The sequence below is a fragment of the Dromaius novaehollandiae genome, chromosome 8, assembly GCF_036370855.1.
Source record: "Dromaius novaehollandiae isolate bDroNov1 chromosome 8, bDroNov1.hap1, whole genome shotgun sequence".
Taxonomy (NCBI): Eukaryota; Metazoa; Chordata; class Aves; order Casuariiformes; family Dromaiidae; genus Dromaius; species Dromaius novaehollandiae.
The window spans coordinates 40910485-40931269 of NC_088105.1; the positions used below are offsets into that span (position 1 = coordinate 40910485).

The window sequence follows — 20785 nt, forward strand, 5'->3', positions numbered from 1 at the left end:
CGCGGCGGGGAGGGGCGGGGCCAGAGCGCGGGGCGGGGACAACGGGGCGGGGCCAGAGCGCGGGGCGGGGCGGGGGCGGTCGTGGGGGGCGGGGCCTGGGGCGGGGCGGTGGCGGCCGGGACTGGGGGCACCGCACTAAATATGCGCTAAATATGGGGCATTGCACGGGGGGCACTGCCGGGGGGGGGCATTGCATGGGGGCGCTATCTATGGGGCACTGCACTGGGGGGGGTCATTGCATGGGGGTGCTATCTATGGGGCACTGCACGGGGGGGGGCATTGCATGGGGGCGCTATCTATGGGGCACTGCACGGGGGGGGCATTGCATGGGGGTGCTATCTATGGGGCATTGCATGGGGGCATTGCATGGGGGTGCTATCTGTGGGGCACTGCATGGGGGCATTGCATGGGGGTGCTATATATGGGGCACTGCATGGGAGCGCTATCTATGGGGCATTGCATGGGGGCATTGCATGAGGGTGCTATCTGTGGGGCACTGCATGGGGGGCATTGCATGGGGGTGCTATCTACGGGGCACTGCATGGGGGTCATTGCATGGGAGTGCTATCTATGGGGCCTTGCACGGGGGGCACTGCATGGGGGTGCTCTACAGGGGGCATTGCATGAGGGTATTGCATGGGGGGGTATTGTAGGGGGACATCATACGGGGGCATTGCGGGGGGGGCATTGCGGGGGGGGCATTGCGGGGGGTGTTACACAGGAGACGTCGCAGGGGGCCCTGCCCGCGCGGGGGTGCGCGGGGGCGGCGGTGCAGGAAGGGGAGCGGCGGGGCTGCCGGCGTTGCAGGCCGCAGCAGCAGCAGCACGTTTCCAGCTCCAGCCGCCCGGCCCAGCGGCGCCTGCTTTCGCTGTGTCTGTGCGTGCGTGTGCGTGTGTGTGTGTGTGTGTGTGTGTGTGTGTGTACAACACACCGTGTGCTGTGTGCGTGCCCCACGCTGTTGGTGCGTGTGCCAGCCCCGGTGGCACCCTGGGCTGCCTTGGGCAGAGCAGGTCCAGGGAGGTGCTCGTCCCCCTCTGCTCGGCCCTGGTGAGGCCACGTCTGCAGCGCTGGGTCCAGTTCTGGGCTCCGCAGTCCGGGAGAGGCATGGAGCTGCTGGAGCGAGTCCAGCTGAGATGCTGAAGGGCCTGGAGCATCTCTCCCCCGGGGAAAGGCGGAGAGAGCCGGGACCGTTCAGCCAGGGGAGGAGAAGACGGAGGGGGGTCCTATCGCTGCGTGCAGGCATCTGAAGGGAGGGTGTAGAGAGGACGGGGCCAGACTCTGCTCGGTGGTGCCCAGCGACGGGACAAGAGGCAACAGGCACAAACGGAGACGCAGGAAGCTCCGCCTGAACAGGAGGAGAAACGTCTTTCCCCTGAGGGTGACCGAGCACCGGCACGGGCTGCCCAGAGAGGTTAGGAGCCTCCATCGCTGGAGATGCTCAAAGGCCACCTGGACACGGTCCTGGGCACCGTGCTCCCTCCGGGTGACCTTGCTTGGGTGCCCACCCCCCGCACCGGCGAGCACGTGCCCCGCGGGAAACCGCCTCCCGCGGCCTCCCCCTGCCCGTCCCCGTCCCCGGGGTTTTTGTTTTTGTTTTCTTTTTGTGACGACTCAGCAGAAAGTTTTCGTCGTTGGCTGGGTTAGGGGCGGGTCGCGGCGGGGGCTGCTCGGGCGGGCTGCCGTCTCGCACGGCGATGTGATGCGCAGATAACGCGCGGCGCTCGTCCAGCTCCGCCGGCGTGACTAACAGCTTCGTAACAGCCTAAAAAGAAGGTTAAAAAGAGAAAAAGCAGCAGAAGAGGCGCGTGCGCCTTTGCGGGGCGCCGGGTTTTCCCGCGGGGTGACTCAGCCGGGAAACTCGCAGCTTTTTGGCGGCGGCGGCGGATCTGGGTCAGGGCTGCTGCCGGCGCCGACGCGGACGAGGAAGCGACGAGGCAGCGCCGGCGCGGGACGGCGCCCATGGCCTGAGCGCGGCGAGGTAACATGAACCAGGGGAGCGAGGTGCAGCGGGCGCGGAAAAACCGGGATGAGGCCGTGGGAGCCTCCGCGGGAAGCGCGGGCAGGCGCGCGGGGGTCTGGGAGCGCGTCGTGGCTGCGGCTCCGCGGGCGAGCGCTGCCGGCCGGAGCCGTTGCCCAGCCGGGCGAGGGGAACATCCGCAGCGGGAGGAGGCTGTGAAAACGGCCGGCGGTCCAAAGCCGCGAGGGATGGGGCCGGGCCGCACGTGCGGCTCCGGGGGGAGCGCCCCGGCCACCGGGGACCATCGGGGACCTTGGTGAGGTCCCGGCTCTTGCAGCCTCTCGTATGTCGGGGCTCCAGTCCCTTCATCATCCTCATGGCCCTTTGCTGGACTCGCTCCAGCAGGTCCGTGGCCCCCCTGTCCTGGGAGCCCGGCGCCGGCAGCTCAGCCGGTTCCCATCCCACCGGTTCCCATCCCACCTCTCTGCCCGCCTATCTTGCCAGTCCTTCACCGGCTTGTCTGCGAGGATATTCCGGGAGCCTGGGTCGAAAGGCTGGCAGTGGTCCACTGCTCTCCCCCTGTCCAAGGCAGTCATCTCGCTGTAGAAGGCTATCGGGCTGCTCGAGCACAGTTTCCCCTTTGGAAATCCGTGCTGACGGCTCCCAAACACCTCCTGGTCCTTCGTGTGTTTGGCAATGGTATCCAGGGTTAGCTGCTCCTTCTTCCCCGGGACGGAGGTGGGGCTGTCCGGCCTGCAGCTCCCCGGATCCTGTCTCGTGCCCTTCCTCGCAGGCACAGCGATGTGTGGGGTTGCCCAAAACTGCATGAACACAGCTCTCCATGTACGTTTGAGCAGAGGATTGGAGATACTTCACAGATGTGAAAACTAGAGGTGTGCCAAAGAATCAGAAAACTGCGACAAGCCCCAAAATCCAACCCAGGCTTGCAAAAAAGGTCTGCGAGGCTGGACTGTATTTCAGCGTATGAGCGAACCCCGGCCTTGGCTGGGAAGGCGATTGCCCCCCTCCCACCTCGCTAGACCCTTGGCGGGAGGACCAGCAAGGGGAGAAGGTAGCAGAGGTCTCCCTGCGCCGCGGGGCCCGGCAGAGCTCTCCGAACAGCCGGGAGCCCTCACCAGCCTCGGGCTCAAACTCGTGACAAACTCAGGAATGAGGGAGTTCCTCGGGAAAGCGGGTTTCCCCACGTGCCCGGCTGTCCACGGAGCCGCGGGCGCAGCGCGAGCCGTGCTGCCTCCGGGCCCGCGTGCCCGTGCTCCCGCCGGCGCGGCGGCCGCGGGGTGCCGGGGTGCGAAAGCTGCGGTCGCTGCGGATGCTGCCGGCAGCTGCTCGCCTCAGGAAAAGTCACACCCGCAGCGCTCAAAACCCAGTGTGGGTGCCCAGCCCCAGACTTCCCCAGGAAGGACTCGAGCAACGGCCCGGTGGCCGCCAGGTCTTCCGCGGAGACCCGGAGGTGCCCCAGCCCCGGCAGCACTTCTGTGAGCTGAAAACGACGTGTTCTGGGTCTCGGGGCGCCGCAGAAGAGGCCGGGGCGGGAGGACCAGCCCCCCGGGTTCCCCTTCCCCGAGCAGGGGTTTTCCAGAGGTGGCACGTGCCGGAGGGACAGCGTCCGGGTTGCAGCTGGTAGCAAGGTCCCGCATCCTCCTACCCCGGTGCTTTTCACCCGCGAGGCTGAGCGCCCCGTACGCCAGCCCACGGCGGGACGGGCTCCGCCAGGGTCACCGGCACGGGCGTCTCGGTGCCGGCACCTCACCGGGGAGCCGCCGCCGGCTCGCGTTGCCCCTTGCGTGGAGGACTCAGGGCTCTCTCCTCTCCCGCAGGGACTATGCCACCCACCGGCGGCCGCCGCAGCCCAGGCCATGGCCGGACCCGGCGCGGCGCTGGTGCTCCACGTGCTGCTGGGCTTTCTGCCCCGGGGTAAGCGGCCGCGGCGCGGCCAGAGCGCGAGACGCCCCGGGGGGTTCGCCAGCTTGCAGCCCGGCGCGGGCACGGACGCGCTGCTGGAGGCTGCGCCCTTTCCTGGCAGAGCAGATGGAGCCCGATACGCCGGGCGCGGGGCGCTAATCTGATGGTGACGGGCGGCCTGCGGGGACGGGAGTGCTCCGGGGCCCGCGCGTGGTTTCCCCTGCAGTCATCCATCCGAGCAGCGGAGCAAAAGCTGAACGCGGGGAAACGGCGTTTCCTATCCGCGGGGATGAGTCACCACGCGCAGGGGCTGCTGCTGGTGCCGGGGGGGGGTTTACCCGCACGCTGCGGGGGGAGCAAGGGGACGGGGCCTGGCCCTGAGACCGACCCGGAGGCCAGGAGTGCCCGGGAAAAGCCGCTCAGCCCCTGCAACGCGGCGTTTTCCCTTCGGGGTTGTCTCTCCGCGTGGAGCAGAGCCCCCCTATAACCTCCCGATGTTGCCGCAGGCGTCACCACCATCAAGTGCTCCGGGCACGTGTGGATAGAGCCGGCCCCGGTGGTGCCCATGGGCTGCAACATCTCCATAAACTGCCTCTCCACCCTGCGCTGCCAGCGGGCCGCCTACTCCATCCTGCTCAACTACACGCCGGCCGCCGGCGTGCTGCGGCCCGTCAACAGCACCACCTTCCAGCTCCAGCTGCAGGACCTGCGCGAGCCCAACTGGATCGTCACCTGCCTGGCCAGGTGTCCCAACAGCGACAAGAAGGAGCTGGTGTGCGGCACGCAAGTCTTGGCCGGGTGTAAGCGGGCGCCGCGCGCGGACGGGGCCCTTCCCCGGCACCGGTCCCTCGGGGACAGGTTGGGATGCTGCTGCTCTGCAGCCGGCACTCGCGGGTCGGGATGCCGGGATATCTCTTTGCAGGGATTTTTTCCAAACCGCGAGCGACATGGGGCTTTGCGGGGCGTTTTTCGCAGCCTGCCTGGCGATGTGTGGCTCGAGCAGCGGCACCGGCGTGTGCGTTGTGCCAAGCTCGCCCTCTTTCCGCAGACCCGCCGGAGAGCCCCAGCAACCTGAGCTGCGCCGTGCACGAGCGCTCGGAGCGGCTGGCGTGCACGTGGGACGCGGGCAAGCCCACCCACCTGCCCACCCGCTACGCGCTGCACCTGCGCAGGTGAGCCCGCCCGCCACGCGTGGGAGGCAGAACTGGGTTAAGCCGGGGCCGGGCGCTGGGGCCGGGTAACCCGAGGAGCCGGGGCGAAGCGTGTGGTCGGGGCAGCGGCAGCCACAAGCCGAGGCGGCGGCAGGGCTGCTCTACTTTGGGTGCCTGGAAACGGGCCCCATGCCCTAGTTTCAGGCTTTCTTCTCGGGTCTGGTGCTGCGAGCAAGCACGCGGGGCCGGCGCGCTTCGCCCCGGCTCGGCTGGGCTCGGGGCTTCGGCCCGGCGGGGCGATCCTGTCGGCTGCGTTAGCTCCCGCGGGCCGGGAGCGGAGAGGGAAACCTCACGGCTCCGCGGGAATTTCCTGCAGCTGGCAACGCCATTGCCAAATCCCACATGAAACTGCGCAAAGCTTTTACAGTGAAGCCCGTCCAAGAAAACTGGACGGATCTTGCTAGCTTTATTTCCCCCAAGGTGGGACCACCTTAGAAACTGCAGCACATGACAACAATGAGTTTTTTGCAAACGTTTTGCAAAATGCTTCGACTATCTCTACGCTCACAGATTTGCTGAAGGTGTGCAGAAGGGCTGTAGCTAGGGGTAGGGACCTAGCGGTGCCCAGATCCTCCCAAAACGCTGCACCACACTCGCTGGGCTCGGGGCGCCCGGCTCCTGCGGGGCCCAGCCCGGGACGCCTCGCGCTGTGCCACGCGCCAGAACCCCGTGGCAGGAGCCTTCTGCAATTCATCTGACTCAACATCGAAGTTAACGTGTTAAATCCAGTAGTGTGTGGGTTTTCACGAGAAGAAATGATTAACCGAGTGCCCAAGAAGCTTAGCTGGTGGGGCCGCACTCCAATTTCCAATTTTGCAATCAGAAATAACTGAGAAAGTTCCCTTTCCATAGTGAAGATGCAAATGTTATACAGGCATGGCAGGGACCAAAGAAAATAACTTTCTAGGTCACTTTAAGGGTAAAAAACGCCAGCTGGGGAAATGACTTTCGTGCCACCGAAAGCCACGTGCAGCCTGAATCTATCGGCGCAGGGGGCGAGGGCGGCTCTCACCGGGCGCTTTGCTTGCAGCGTGCAGACGGAGGAGGAGGTGGTGTTCGCCGCGGGGCCGGCCCTCGCCGTGCCGCTGAGTGCCCTGCGCGGCGGCAGCCGCTACGCCGCGTGGCTCCGGGCCAGCAACGAGCTGGGCACGGCCCGCTCGCCCCAGCGCCTCCTCGACCTGCAGCAGCTAGGTACGCGCCGCTCCGTTATTTTATTTCATTGCATTAAGTGCAAACGCCCCAGGGCATGTGAGCAGGGGCAGCCAGCGCGCTTGCTGCCTGTTTGCCCCACAAGAGCCCCTGGCTCTGCTTTGCCTGCTGCAGCGAGCAGCGAGGATGCTGTAGAGCCGGTTTGGAGCAAGCCATTGCTAGGGGGCAGCGACGCTGCACCGCGATTTTGGGGCAAATAATGTTTATTCAGCCCAATACACGTCTGAGCAGGGCTCAGGGCTCTGCTCTGACGGAGAGGGCATTGCAGCAGCGCCGAGCAGCAGCACGGGACTGCTGCTTCTCGGCGGGCCGGCTGGGGTGGGCTCAGCAGCCTTGCTCTGCCCTGCAGTCATCCCCGCCCTGCCCATCATCGCCGGCGTGGAGACGACGGAGGCCTCTCCCCCGAGCACCATCGTGCACTGGAAGCAGCAGACGCGGCAGAAGGACGTGTGCTGCGAGGAGCGGCACCGGGCGGCGGGCGCCGCGGAGTGGCACGTGAGACCGTCGCCTTGTCCCCCGCGGCTCCGGCGCGGCACCGAGCGCGCCAGGGCTCGCGGCACGCGGAGCGGCGCGGGATGCCGCCGGCGGCTAGCACGGCCCCGCTTCCCTTGCAGGTGCGGGCATGGGCCTGGGGGCCGGGGCCCCGCATGCCCTACGCCCTGGACGGCGGCACCCGCTACGAGTTCCAGGTGAGGTGCCGGCTCGGCGCCGCCGGCAGCCCCTGGAGCGCCTGGAGCAGCCCCTTCCTCTACACCACCCCCGAGGCGGGTAAGGCAGCGGTTGCGCGTGCCGCGCCGAAGCGCGCCGGCCGGGCTGCCGGGAGCCGCGCGCCCATCTCCTGCGCTCTCTCCGCCAACAGCCCCCGCGGCAGCGCCCGACGTGTGGCGGCGCCTGGGCCCGGCCTTCCCGAACGGCAGCCGCGAGGTGACGGTCTTGATCGAGGTAAGGCCACGTTCCCGCGGCGCCCGTGCCGATTCCCGCTGCCGCCGGCGGGCGCAGAGAGCAGGCAGAAAGCAACGCGCCTGCAAAGCCTCAGCGAGCAGCTTTGGCCAAAATCGGGGAGACCAGGGCGAGGATGAGACCCCGGGGCGCCAAGGCCAGCACTGGCCTCGCGATGCTTTTGCATCGGCGCTGGGGGGAAACTGGGGTGGGATGCAGGAGACGCGCGTGCCCCGTCCCCGTCCCCGTCCCCGTCCCCGTCCCCACGGGCCGCCCGTCTCCGCTGTCCGCAGCCGCTGCCGCCCCACGCGGCCCACGGGAGGATCCTGGGCTACGTGGTGTCCGGGCAGAGCCGGGCGGCGGTGCCCCCCCTCTGCAACACCTCCGCCACCGCCTGCCGTCTCCTGGTGCCCCCGGGCGTCCGCGCGCTCTACGTCACCGCTTACAACGCCAAGGGCGCCTCCGGCCCCGCCAGCATCGCCCTCGCCCACCACCTCGCCGGGGACCGAGGTAGGGTTTGCACGCGCCAGCTTCGGCCTTGACGGAGATCAGGCTGCATCAGAATTGGGAGAGAAAGGAAAAATTAGCATGCGTCGGTTTAAAGCGAGGGAAAAGCCCCTGCGAAGCTTGGCCCGCTCCCCTTCCCCGCGGGAACGCGGCACCCCGCGCAGCACCCCCGGAGACGGCGTCCGCCTCTGCAGGTGCCAGCAGCGAGTCTAGAAAAGAGCCGTGTCCTGCCCGCGCTGGCGCTGGGCGCTGGGCGCTGGTCCGTGGTGCTCAGCGCCCGCAGGAGCAGCTCTGCCCCAGCGCCGTGGAGCGGGCAGGGGAAGCGGGCTCTCTCGGGTGCCCCGGGCCGTGGTTTTCCCCACGACCACGCTTTCCTATTTCTGAAAACGTCTCTTTTACGGAGGAAGGGGAGGGGAAAGCCCCGCTCAGATTAAGGACAAATAGTGTGCATGCGTAAAAAGAAACTTTACGATGTAAATAAGGTGGAAAAAAGTCTCTAATCTTTCACGCTTATCAGAATCATAGGTGTTTCTTGTAAAAAATGACAGGTAAAACATTTCAGACGGGAGACGTGGCAAAGCTGAAGAGATATGCATGTAGATACATAGATATATGTATATACACAGACGTGTGAGTGTGTGTTTGTGTGTGTATCTCCATGTCCTAGAACTGCTTTTCCCCTCTCCAGTTCTTACCCGCTTCCCGGAAAGGCTCGGTTTTGTCGACATGTGCCCGACCTTTCCAAGCCTTCCACCCCGGTAAGAGCGTTCCTGCGCTTGCGTTTGCAGAGTTCCCGGCCCCCGCCGCCGTGCAGGTCCGGCGCGAGGACGGCAGCCGGGTGGCCGTGACGTGGCGGCGGCCGCGGCGCAGCGCGAAGCCCCTGCTGTGGTTCGTCCTGGAAAGTCTGTCTGCAGCTCCGTACGGCCAGGAGCACCGATTTTTTTGGAAGAAAGTCCCGAAGCAGGACACGCTCGCATACATCCAGGGTAAGATATTCCAAGAGTGCTTTTGCCGTTTGGTGCAGTTGAGCAAAACCATTGTAAGGCCAAAAAATACTGCAAAGCCAAAGTTTTGTTGGAAATTCAGCCCCTGCCCCTTGGTTTTGGAGCCTGGGGCTGGGAAGAGCCCTTAGGGAGCACAAGAGAGGGACGAGATACAAAACACACAAGGACAATCAGCGGGACATGATCCCACATGGGAAGCCCCCGGGAGAGAAGGGATGGAGAAGGAAAGGACAAGCGAGGCGTGAAAGCAAGCTGGACCCATGGGAGCACGAGTGCAGGAGAGACGTGTCTGCATTTAAGGATGGAGAGAGCAGGCAGAATACGGGATGCAGCAAGGCTGTTGCCTTAGCAAGTTTCCTCTCCCCGCGATGTCCACAGCTGCAAGGCCGTGGTCCTTACTGACCCAGCTTTTGAGTCTAGCAGCATAACGCTCTCAGCATCTGTCCCATTCATCTCCTGGTCCTCACGCACTGATTCTAGGTGTTTATTGCCTTTTGGGTGCTTCCTAGGCTGTCACTTGGCCAGGCTTCTGCTCTTTCACATATGCTTTTGGTAACTGCACACAGTAGAGCCCCCTTCCAAATCAGCCCACGGTGAGGTTTAGCTGGGTCTGTTTGCAAGACGATCCTCTATCCACAGAAGGGAGATGTGGAGCCAAATTAAAATAGGAAACAGTATCTGCACTAGGCACAAAATATTTGGCTGCTGAATGGGTGTCACATTACCAGCGACCCACGGAGTAAAGCACCCACCGACAAGTCCCATGAGGAGCAGGTCCTGGCCACGGAATAGGCTGGGCAGGGAAAGGAGTTACACCTGGCACAAGGGTATAGGACTTAATTTTCCTGTCCCACAGACCGTATCACAGCTTTTCTTCAGAGCGTCTGAGCAGATATGGTGTTCATCTTCATCAGCGCTAGGTCAGGAGTTTGGGTTTGGAGTTTTCTTATCGCTGCCTCTCAAAAGCACTGCACAGACGTGAGCTCACTAGTGCTCACAGCGAAGCCTGGCCACGTCCCGGCACCCTCCGCGGGCCCCTGCGCTGCTCTGCGGGTGCAACGTGCCCCACGTAGACCCACCACGGTGACCTGGAGGCAGGTGCTGGGAAGTGCCAGCACCCCACGGGGCCCCGCACAGCCCCTGAGGCCAGTGCCGTGGCCGCTTCAGCGTTGCTGATTTTCCAGGCAGAGGGAAGGAGTGCAAGAGGCTCGTCCTCCACCCGGAGCTGGAGAGGTCTCCCGCCCCACCACAGCTTCCCCTGGACTTCCCTTCCCTTTCACTGCTCCTTTAAGATGAGCTTGAGATAGTCTATAGCGCTAACGGCAGTTTGCAAATGCATTTTAAAAGCCAGTGTTGCTTCTTTCCAGAAGAGGCAGCAGCGGGCAGCCATATCAACGTGTCGGTGTACGCAGTCTACCCAGATGGCGTAAGCAAACCGTGCTCTGGCCAAGGTAAGCACAGTGCTGTGGAGAAACTGCTGCTTGCTGGGGGGACGCTGCAGAGTTCAGCCTGCTGCTTCATTCTTGATATTCCCCCAGTTTGCTAGTTTTGTAGAGTTATTTAGTTTTAGAGGAAAGAGGTAAAACCCACCAATTTTCTCCTGCCTGACGTGGACCACAGAGAAAAGCACGTCTCTAGAAGGGAACCTCTTGACTGCAGGACATGTCAATACAGATTTTATCAAAACATCTGTATGAAAGCCTTCTCTAGCTGATATGCTTTGTTGCTCCTGCACACAGATCTCTGATGAACATGAGATTCGCTCTACAACATATGCCAATGGAGTCATCAATCTCCCTTTTTGTGATGAAAAAGATCAGGTTGCTTCTTCTTTGTCGCATTTGGCAATAAAATCTTATAAGAAAACAAGACATAGCTTTTACAGAGAGCAACTAGCCAAGCTGTAACTTTTCCTTTCTTATCTACAGCAGGAACTAGTCAGGCTTCAGTTCTGGAAGCTGTTTTAGATAGGATACTGCATGGGCCAATTTAGATAGGATATTGCATGGGACTCTGCACCACCTCCAGCATCTACCTTGATCACGTGGAAGGCATGTCCTGCACTTCTTTGCAGGACACTGTGTGCGTTGGCTTTTGTCGTTCTCGAGGGCTGGACGTACGGAGATTATTGAACTGTTCCATCCTGCTGTTGGTCCTTGCCTGGCTAAACCAGGACAAGCCATGCACAGCTCAAAACCTCCGAGCGCTAAGGACACCTTCCAGCCCCAGTCTCTCTTCCGTGGACACCACACTGCAGAGAAAACCTGTGCACGTGTGGACTCTGCACAGGGCGTCCACCACAGCCCCGTCCAGTTGTCTGTCTGGATGAACAAAGAAACTCCTCTGATGTGAGGTTAAGGTTGACAGCACATGTTCCCCAGGAACAAATGTATAGCACCTTTTCTTGCCCGGAGCCCCCTGTAGCTGCAGGCAATGATAACACCTTAGGATGTCATTAGTTCACAAAATCGCTGTCTCAGTGGTGTGAATACGATTTCATTATCTGAAGCTGTTCACGTACTTTCCCTGTGACAAACTGTCTCTGTCTTTCTGGCTAGGACTTCTCTTAGATTTGAGCGTGGTGGTTATTCCATTTTTTCCAAGCAGAGGAAACAACATCCAGTAAATATTCCTGGTCAGTTGATCCTTGGCTGCTCAGGGCTATCTGTTAGCTCCGGCAGTTAGCTGCTCTCCTCAAAGACAAATGGACAGCTTTCAGCGTGGCAGTCTAAGGGCAGACCTGGGTTTAGGCGCCTTCAGCTCTGATGACAGGATGCCTAATTTGAGTCCTGGCCCTGAAGTGGAAGGCAAGGCTTAAACCTCGGCACCAGAGCTCCCTCTGCGCTGAAGGGGGAAGAGCTAGGTGCGTCAAAGGGAGGATCCCATAACCTCGACAGTTAGCCATTAGCCCAAATGCATCTGAGGAGCAGGCCCCAAAGAGACCTGGGTAGTTCTCTGCCTGGTTTCTGGGTCCCAGAGGTGTTTAGGTAGGATCTAGGTTTCTAGATGAGGGTAGGCCTGGTAGGGAAGGCAACGATGAGGCTCGTACCTGTGACAAGGGGTTTAAAATGCTTCCAAAGTACTAGCATGAGCAACATCTTACACCCAGAACAAAATCCTCCAACTCAACCCCACAGTTTGAACCTCCTTCTTTATCTGCATTATACAGATCAAAGCCCATTCATCATCAATAGGGCATTACTGTATTTACATTACAAGTTTTAACTTATACAAGTTAAATGTGTCAGTGACACACTCTCGTGCACAGATACACACACAGACTGCTTAATTCCCAGGCTACTGAACAATTTACTAAACCACCTTCCTTCCACCATCCCGTATACTCCGGAGGTGCTTTGTGAGGGCCGTGGAGCACTCCAGCCGAGCCGGCTTGTACTCTGGACAAAGTCTATTCAGGACACTCAAATACTTGAACTCTAAGAGCTACGCTAGGAGAAGTACATGCCTCAGATCTACAGCGTCAGAAGCAGTACCTTGTTTGTGGTCTTTTTTTTCCTTATTTTGTGACTGAATTGTGTTACGGGTTTTGCTAAAGCAGCTGTAGCATTAGCCAGGTTAGTTCAGGTCAAAGCCTAGTGCCATGAAATGTAATTTGGCACGGGGATGCAGACTGATATTGGCACATATCTCTCATTGGCAATACCGGATAGGCAGAACAGGTCAGAGAGGAAGAAATTGTCTTTGCCCTCTGAAAACAGTGCTGAAGATGACTTGTGAATAGCTGTATGAAGCAGTGAAGGCTATTCTCCGTTGGTCCTTACGAAGCTGGCACAAAACGGCACTGGAATGGTGCTCATTTCCGCTCAGTTCCTAGGCGAGTTTCCACATTTAGCTAAGCTCTGTGCCTTGAAAACTGCTCTTATGCTTGTTAAAGCCCTGTGAATTCCAGAAGTTTTTCACTCATTTTCATCTGAAGCCTTCTAAACCCACAGATTATTACATCTGTTGTGGAGATCACCGGCTGAAACCAGGCAGCCTTCGTTGTAGAGGACATTATGCTGGATAGTCTTAGTTGCCTCAGCCAGCTCTAAGCTCTGTGATTGCTTGTGGACTATGACACTATCCGCTATTCTTATTAATACCAATTCTCTGCCTAAAAATATTCAGTCATCTGCTGCCAGAGCAAACAATACCGTAGGACCTTGTTAGCCTCTCGCGTCCCGCAGGGTGAGCAGTGCCCAGGCACGCCGCGGGAGCGATGCATTTCTACCGCCTTGGACCACCGAGCGGAACGGACACATCCCTAGGGAGCAGGGATGGAGGTGGCCTCAAGGAAGGCCCAGACAAGCAGCCTGTTTGCAACAGCAGTTTTGGTTAGCTGCTGCGCGTGTCTCCATGCAGACATTACGGTTCGAGCCACATGATGGCACCACTCTGCGAGGGCTGCGCTCTTCACGCTGTTGGGAACAGAGAGGGGCTCATGGGAAGTAACAATACTTTTCCCAAACAATCAGTCCAACTGAAGAATATGGAGGAGCTTTCAGGCATGCAGTTGGGGTGTTTCATAAAGTATTTCGATCATTATACTTCTAAAGTTGCCCTTGCAACTTTTTCCTTTGCAAATATTCCAGTATTGGCAATTTGCTAGCTTGCTGCCGCCATGAGCTGTATTTGCAAGGATAACTCTACTGAAGTCTTTGCTCCCTACGGGTCCAGTGCAAAACCTGGCCTCGCTGAAAGACCATCCTTGGCCCAGAGCCTTTTCTGTAAGCAGGGGCACACCAAGGGAATTGCTTCACATAACCAGGCAAGAAAGCTTGCTGCTTATTTTAGCAAAAATAGGCTTCTTGCCATGGCGGACACTTTAGCTGCATATATGCCCTCTTAGCTCAGCCAGTCAGACAAAATGACATTACTGGAAAATTCAGTCCTGTGGGGTTTGGACACTTTGGGAAATACTCCATAGATGCTCTTGAAAAATGACCCCCAGTTCATCAAGGAAAATAAATTCTTGTTCCAAGTACTCAGGGGAGGGAAGCATGTGGGAGAGTTTTCATAATTTATGTCATAGTTTCATCAACATCTGGTTTAATGATATCACTAAGAATAGGAGGTTATATGGAGTCTAGCTAATATCTGGAGTTACTAATCACTTTAGGGGGCTTTATTTTTCTCATTATACCATTATTTATTTCTAAGTAACATTAAAAAAATAAATATAAACAGTAGCTTCTACTTTACCTGCTGTATGCTCTCTAAACGAAATTACAGGCATTTTTTTCCCCTCTCTCTGCTTAAGTCTTTCCAGAGGAACAGTTCTTGGACAGCACCTACAGTCAGATTTCCTATGGTAAGAAGACAATATTGCACACTTGGTAAGCAAGAGTTTCTTCTTCACCTGCAGCAGCAGCTTTAGCCAGAGCAGGGACTGCAGCGTCCGGTGATATAATTATGGGGAAGATCTCTCCATAATACCTCGGAGAGATCAGAGCCAGAAAAGCAACGTTTCACGTGACCGGGAAATGAGCCACAGGACAAGAAAGGCTGCAGTACTCTCATGGTTGATGGAACCTGCATAACTTATATCCTTAAGTTTTGATTTCTCAAGAGACATATAACAAAATGTATATTACAACAAGTAGGAGATAGGAAACCAAGGAGAGTATAAGATAGCGTTTTCTGATTGCATGTGTAGCTACGTTGGCTAAGCTTTTTTGACTTTGCAGTCTGAGCCAGAGACTCATTTAAATATTCCCATATAGCTCTAATTTCAGTTATGGTTTGCCTATCTTCTGGTAAAGATAATGTTATGATTTGCTTCAATAGTTAAAAGCAAAACCAATGTAAACTTAAGAATACACTTAAGCATTTCTGGAAGCTGAGACTCTATAGGAAATGGTTAAACACAATGACCACATTTCTTAGAATTTGTCCAGCCAGGTCAGAGAAGCGAATAGGCAGCGGCGCACCGAAAACCGGGCAGGACCTCGGCGCCTGCTGCCATCACGAAGGCTCGGAGTACAAACTATACACGGGACAGCAGGGATGTTTTGGTTTTGTTATTGCTTTGTTTCATTAACTATGAAGCAAATGGCCAAACTAAGCACTAAGGGCTACTTCTTCAAAGATCTCGACTACGTAGGTCACCACAGGGCCGTGCAAGCCAGGGGAGCAGGGCTCGCCACCAGCACTGCAGGCTGCAGGGCATGCGTGGCCAGCACGGAGACCCTGTCCGGGGCCTGGTCCAGCTGTGCCCTGCGCTTTTACATAAATATTGTCTGTTCGTCAGGGCATTAGGTTTACAAATGTCAGTGTACAGCAACTCCAACAGACGTGCAAGGAGTCTCCTGGAGTTCAGCATGAGCATTCATGTGTGTAGGATTACTTGCATTTGTGACTGAAGATTTAGCCTATTAAAAATGTCCTTCCTAAAATGAAAGCTACCTAATTAACCTTTTCCTTTTTATCCTTTTTCAGATGATGACATTGGAGGTTTTTTGGGACTGGGTGTCAGTGTGGTCGTATTATCAGTTGTTTTTGTAATTCTGATGTTTAAAAAGTCAGCTAGAAAAAGGTATTGCTTTCTTCACAGGTTTTTTCCTTATTTCCAACAAATAACTTTCTCCCAGAATGTCCTAAAATTAATTATAGAAACCAGTCCTTTTCAGCACAGCTTGCTCTTATTGAGGGCAACCTAACCCATTAATCACATTGCCGTATCAAAAGGCATCTTCTATATGGTCCGAAGAACAAACCAGGACAATCATTCCTCTGTAAAGGCCAGACTTAGGTACCTGTGATATATTATTATATAGATATCAGGGAGTAAAAAGGAAAGAGAGGAAAAACTTAACCTTCTTTAGGTAATTTTCATACTAGAATTTGTTTACTTACTTTTGAATCGCGAGGAAGCTGTCTCTGGTGCAGTTTGCTGACCAGCCCCTCGCATGTGGACCCTGCGACACAGGCAGAGATTGGAAAGTGCAACAGAAAAACTAAAAAGGGAGACTATTAACATAGGTTTTTTTACCAAAGGCTGCCTCATACCTAGTTCACGAGGCACCCTCTCTCCAGGGGATGCTGTCCCCCGCTTTCTCGCTGCTGGAGCAAGTCCCCGGGTTTAGCCCGGGGGTGACACCAGCAGCAGCCCAGGCAGCAGCAGTTCCTGCTGGTGGCCAGGCCGAAGGAGGGCTGTCCCCAGCCACGTGTCCTGCACAGATGCCACCTCCCCAGGGACCTACCTGCCTGCTTCACCACCCCGGAGGCCTTGGACCTCACAGAACAATGGCGTGTGCATGACAAATGGCTCTTCCTTCTATTTTTATTTTCCACTTAACCGGAATATTGATTCAACCATTGCTGTTGCTGATGTGAATCCGTAGGAAATGATCACCTCTGTGACACGGGGCTGGCTGCTGGATGCTCCTGATAGAACAAGAAATAGGGTGGGGAAGACCTGGAGCTAGAGGAGGTTGAGGCGTCTCACCATGGTTAAAAGAGGTCTCTTTCGCTTCCGGACCCTGGTCTCATTTTTCTGCTGGTGATGTAATTGTGAAACACAAGCATTTCAGCAGGAACGAAGAGTATGCACTTTCTCAGGAACGCAGCAATGCACCCTAACATCAGCAGAGTTTAGCTAAATTAAAATTTCTTGCAAAAAAAAAAAATTAATTTCTGCAGCAGCTTTGATTGTAGAAAAATCAATCTTCAGTAATGCTGCATTTTGGATCTCATCAGCTCAGGCAATATATGCATCTTCTTGTTTATATACTTAGTTTGGTTTGCCTCCCAGGTTAGCAAGATTTTCACGTACATATATGTTTTAAATAAGGGCTTTACTCAGAGTAATTAGCTCCCAGGCCTGTGTAATAAATGAAGTTCTACATTTTTGATGGTAATGCAGTGGCAAAAGTCAATCCTATTATGAAAGGAACAGCACCTGTTCTGCAGCAGCCATATAATGTAATATTAGGGTGAACACCCTGCCTTGAGCAAAGTCTGCCCCTATGCCAGCTGCAGCCGGGCTCAGCCCGTGCCATGGATCAAACTTAGAGGAAGATGAAGAGCTAGAGTTTGTCCCCTGGGTTTAGCCTGGCTAACTGAAACGTGAGAGTAAGAAAACTTCTTCTGTAAATAGAAGCTCACGTGTGAATAGCAGCCAGTGAGTTAGGCTTGTTCACGCCACTCCTGCAAGCACCGGGCATTTCCTGGGTGTGGGTTAAAGCTCGAGCGGGGAAACCTGCCCAAAAGGGGGTAAAACTGAGGCTTCCAAGCCATCTGCAGAGGCCATGAACAGTGGATAAACTTTCTGCTCCTTCCTTGCCCGGGGACTATTTCGTCCAGCATAAGCAAACAAGTGACTAGTAAAATGGACTAACATTGTGGGTTTTTTCTTTCTTTTTGGTAAAGAATTAGCACAATAATTGTGCCGCTAATGCCAAAGTGGCTGCTTGAAGACTTCCCCCACATGGAGAACAGCAATGTGATAAAGTCACTCCAGGTAATCGCAACATTATGTCCCAGCTCGTTTTCACTTGTCTATATGTAGATTTAAAAAAAAACAGGATGCCAACAGCTGCAACAAACATGCCCAGTTCTAAGTGGGAAAATCCTCCCTGTGCCCCAGGGTTTCTGGCAGTGACAGCCGGCACCGCACTGCGGGTCCAGAACGAGCACAGAAGCAGGCTGGGTGGGACCAGGGCTCAGCCCTGGGGACCAGGCACTGAGCGGGCAGTCCTCTTCTGGGCATTTACGAGGTGCATCACACAAGGGAGCCCAGCTTAGCCGAGGTCTTTAGGCCTTGCCTCGAAGCAAACACTATGCAGTAGCGACGACTGCACCCATTGCCCGTGACCTGCGTGCAGAAGCGGGGAGGCACGCACAGTGCCCCCGGTCTTCTCTCTTCTGCCTCGCCGGAGTCGGTTTTACGGAAGGGGATTAGAGGAGGGAGAAGGAAAGGAGGACTAAGACAAAGAGTCGGTGAGGATTGTCGCCACCCTGTTTCTTCCTTGTGATACTCTAATGATATCTCCCGCAGTTGCAAAATCTGCCAGTTTGTTTTTACAGTCATTCTTTTTTTCTAGGAAAAGAGTGAATTCACACGTAACAATTTCAGTGAGCCGTTCTTGGATAACAGCGATCCCACAGTTACGGAAATAGAGGAGATGCCGGTGCACGAGGAGTACAGGACCGTGGACATCAGAAAGAAGCACAGCGAAGCAGCCCCCGAGAAGGCGGCGTGCCTGCGGAGCTCCGTGCCGGCCAGCAGCGCAGCCACCGAACTGGTCAGCGACTACAAGCCTCAGCTTTCCGACGGGAACCCGCTGGGATACGTAGCTGCCAACTTTTATCAAACGCAGCCCCACACCCTGGCTCCAGAACCAGAGACAAATGTTTTCTTCAGGGATTACACGAGTCCCGTTACTTACTTGTGGAATGCTGAAGGAACAGAGCAGCACGCTTTTCTGCTGGAAAAGATTAATCTAATTTTAAACAACAATAGGAGTGGGCAAAACAATGCATTCGATTCAGCACAGGAGGAACAAAATACCCTTTTGGAAAGCCAATGGGAAAAAACACTGTCTAGCGAAAACGCTCAAGAACAAACACTGGTCCCAGATGAATTGGTCTCTTGCTTGAGAACAATGCAAGAAGAATCTGTGGATATAAAGATCTGTTTTCCACAAGGCATTGGAAGATTATTTTGAGAAAACTTATAATTGCGATAAAAAAATGTTATTTTATGACCATGGCATATCACCCTTTGAGATTTCCAACATCAGAACTGGAACAAACCTCAGAATCAGAAATTCACCTTCTTAATTGACTCCAAATAATTTTGGATGAGTGGAACACTTTGGCGAGTAAATCATTAATGATTTGTAATTTTAAACTTAGCTCATATTCTCACAAGCATAAGAATGTAAATTTGGATTCCTATAAGAACTGAAATGCACAGCAGGTGATTCTCACAGCATATATTATGCATCAATTATTATTCCAAATCATTCTCTTGTTAAATATTTGCAACATTTCATGCCTGGAGCTGATTTCATTTAGAGATGGATAAAATGATCCCTTAGATATTTTGGCTGATGTGTGTAAAATATCTCGGGATCCCTTACAATGAACAGACACTACAGTGAAGATGTTTTAGATATCATACAGCAGATGTGGATGCCAAGGAAATGGAAAGAAATCTTTTCTGTATGACAGAGTAACCAAATTTCATTTTCCCTCCCATTCAGTAATAAAAGATACATCAGTCAAGAACAAGCCTTCATCACCTTGGCCTACCTTGTTGACCTAAAATACCTGTCTAAATTTGCCACAGGACAGATTCTCCATTTTTGGTTGAAGATTTATCGTCTTCTCGCACCCCACATCATATCAGCCTGTCAGAGTTTCAGCTCGGCTGGTCCGCGTGAAGTGGGACAAGGCGCAGAGAAGCGGCATTTATTAGGCACATGCCAGGGACCTGGGTTCATTTGAAACCCAGATAATGAAATACAGGAATTTCCTTCCTGCTGAGTGCTCTTGAAATCTTACCGTTTAAAAGTCTGCCCGGGATGTCAGAGGTGGTCTCACCAAATGTTCCCGAAGCAACCAGAAACTCGCTGGACATGGCAGATGTTGGATTATGTGTCTAGCACTTATTTCACTTAACAAACCCAAACCTTTTTTTTAAGGAAACAACCTAAAATGCTTTTAAGGAATATAAGCACGGAGGAGGTTTACTATACTCTGTAAAATGTCTGAGCATCCTATTGCAGACTGTTCTCCATAACGTTTGTCCTACCAGTCCTTTCTTCCCACGCCGCAGGTTAGAGCAGAGACTGGCTTTTTGTGTTCGGGGGCCGTGGGAAGATGAGGTAAGGCGGTGTGAATGCGGTACCGCACAGCCGTCACTGCGCGGCTGCCCCGGGAGAGCTCGCCGCAGGGCGTGGGGAGGGCGCGGGAGGCCCCCGAGCCACCCGGGGCCACCCCTTTGGTGGTGATGAGCCGCACTCAGGCACCGCAGCAACACCACGAATAAAACGTGTGTTTGTTCCGCCTGAAGTGGAAAGTTGGTGGGGGGTCTGCAGCACCGCGTGGAAACTCTGCAAGGAAAAGCTACCGCTCGAGGAACGCCGCTAGCGACCCAGCTGCAGATCCCCGGAGCAACCTGCCGCGAGCCGCGCGTTACCTCGCCTGGCATCCAGCGACGAGCGCACGACTCCCATCGGCTCCAGCGCGCGGGACAGGATGCTCCAATACTCTGCTCTGGAAGAGGAGATGCATTAACAGCTCATACTGGCCTATGGGTCTGAGCCTCCATTTACAATTAGCAGCACAGAGGAACCTGGGAACTATCGACCCGCACGCGTGACTGTCGCTCAGCGAGGCGTTTGTGTATTTTATGCAGTTCTGTGTAACTGAATTGGCTGTGCATGTTGTAGGGAACATATCTTGTAACAACGACAGTAGTCATCACCACATGGAAAGGAAATAGGCTCATCTGACTGCACATCACCAATTCAAAATCTGTACAATAGCAGAAGACTCAACAATTTTTTGTGAGACTTAAAAACTACGAAGTTAATATAAATGAGCTATCTGTCATTGGCAATCTAGAATTACCCTTTATTATTACTACAGATTTTTTTTGCAGTAGGACCTATAAACCTGGAGATTATAATCTTTCTTCCAAATTTTGCTAGGCACTGTATGCTTTTCTCTAACACCTGTTGCATAAATTGATCAATTTTGTCATTTACTCCTAGATACCTTCAAACTAAAACACTTGTGTGCTGTGCTTGTCTCCTTTTAATAATTCAAGAGCTCTGCCACCTGTCGCTTAGCTTTACAGAGCAGTGTGTTACCTGGCAAGATGCGATAGGCTTGTTCTCTAGCAGCAGCAAACTGTTTCCGAGCCTGCGATGTTACTCTTACATGTAAGCTAGTCTAAAATTAGTGATTGCTGCTGTGCAGGAAGGAAATTGTAAAAGAACAGCCACATACTATCAGCAGCCAAAATGTGAGAGGTAGAAGGCATTTTTTTCGAAGTCCACATCCTGAGACTTGAGCTGCCTATA

General features: G+C 55.2%; 1 protein-coding gene across 2 annotated transcripts; it reads left to right on the forward strand.

Moving 5' to 3' along the window:
* Positions 1-1899: 1899 nt before the first annotated feature.
* IL23R (interleukin 23 receptor) lies at positions 1900-20503 on the forward strand. 2 transcript variants are annotated; one of them, XM_064516342.1, is made up of 15 exons: positions 1900-1978; positions 3796-3892; positions 4387-4652; positions 4929-5052; positions 6122-6282; positions 6650-6795; positions 6915-7068; positions 7160-7242; positions 7533-7749; positions 8535-8732; positions 10118-10201; positions 14011-14061; positions 15189-15285; positions 17121-17211; positions 17795-20503. In XM_064516342.1, the coding sequence occupies exons 2-15, from the start codon at positions 3801-3803 to the stop codon at positions 18416-18418; spliced, it is 2388 nt and encodes a 795-aa protein (XP_064372412.1). In that variant the 5' UTR covers positions 1900-1978; positions 3796-3800; the 3' UTR covers positions 18419-20503. The 2 variants fall into 2 exon arrangements, with proteins under 2 accessions (XP_064372412.1, XP_025954307.2); XM_026098522.2 differs by having other exon boundaries at positions 1906-1978; positions 4387-4680.
* The last annotated feature ends 282 nt before the right edge of the window (positions 20504-20785 follow it).

Excerpts from the sequence above, each read along its gene's own strand:
- IL23R (XM_064516342.1), top strand. The coding sequence starts at position 3,801 with ATGCCACCCACCGGCGGCCGCCGCAGCCCAGGCCATGGCCGGACCCGG. Across the intron at positions 5,053-6,121 it reads TACGCGCTGCACCTGCGCAG|CGTGCAGACGGAGGAGGAGG; the intron begins GTGAGCCCGCCC and ends CTTTGCTTGCAG. Across the intron at positions 7,750-8,534 it reads CCACCTCGCCGGGGACCGAG|AGTTCCCGGCCCCCGCCGCC; the intron begins GTAGGGTTTGCA and ends TTGCGTTTGCAG.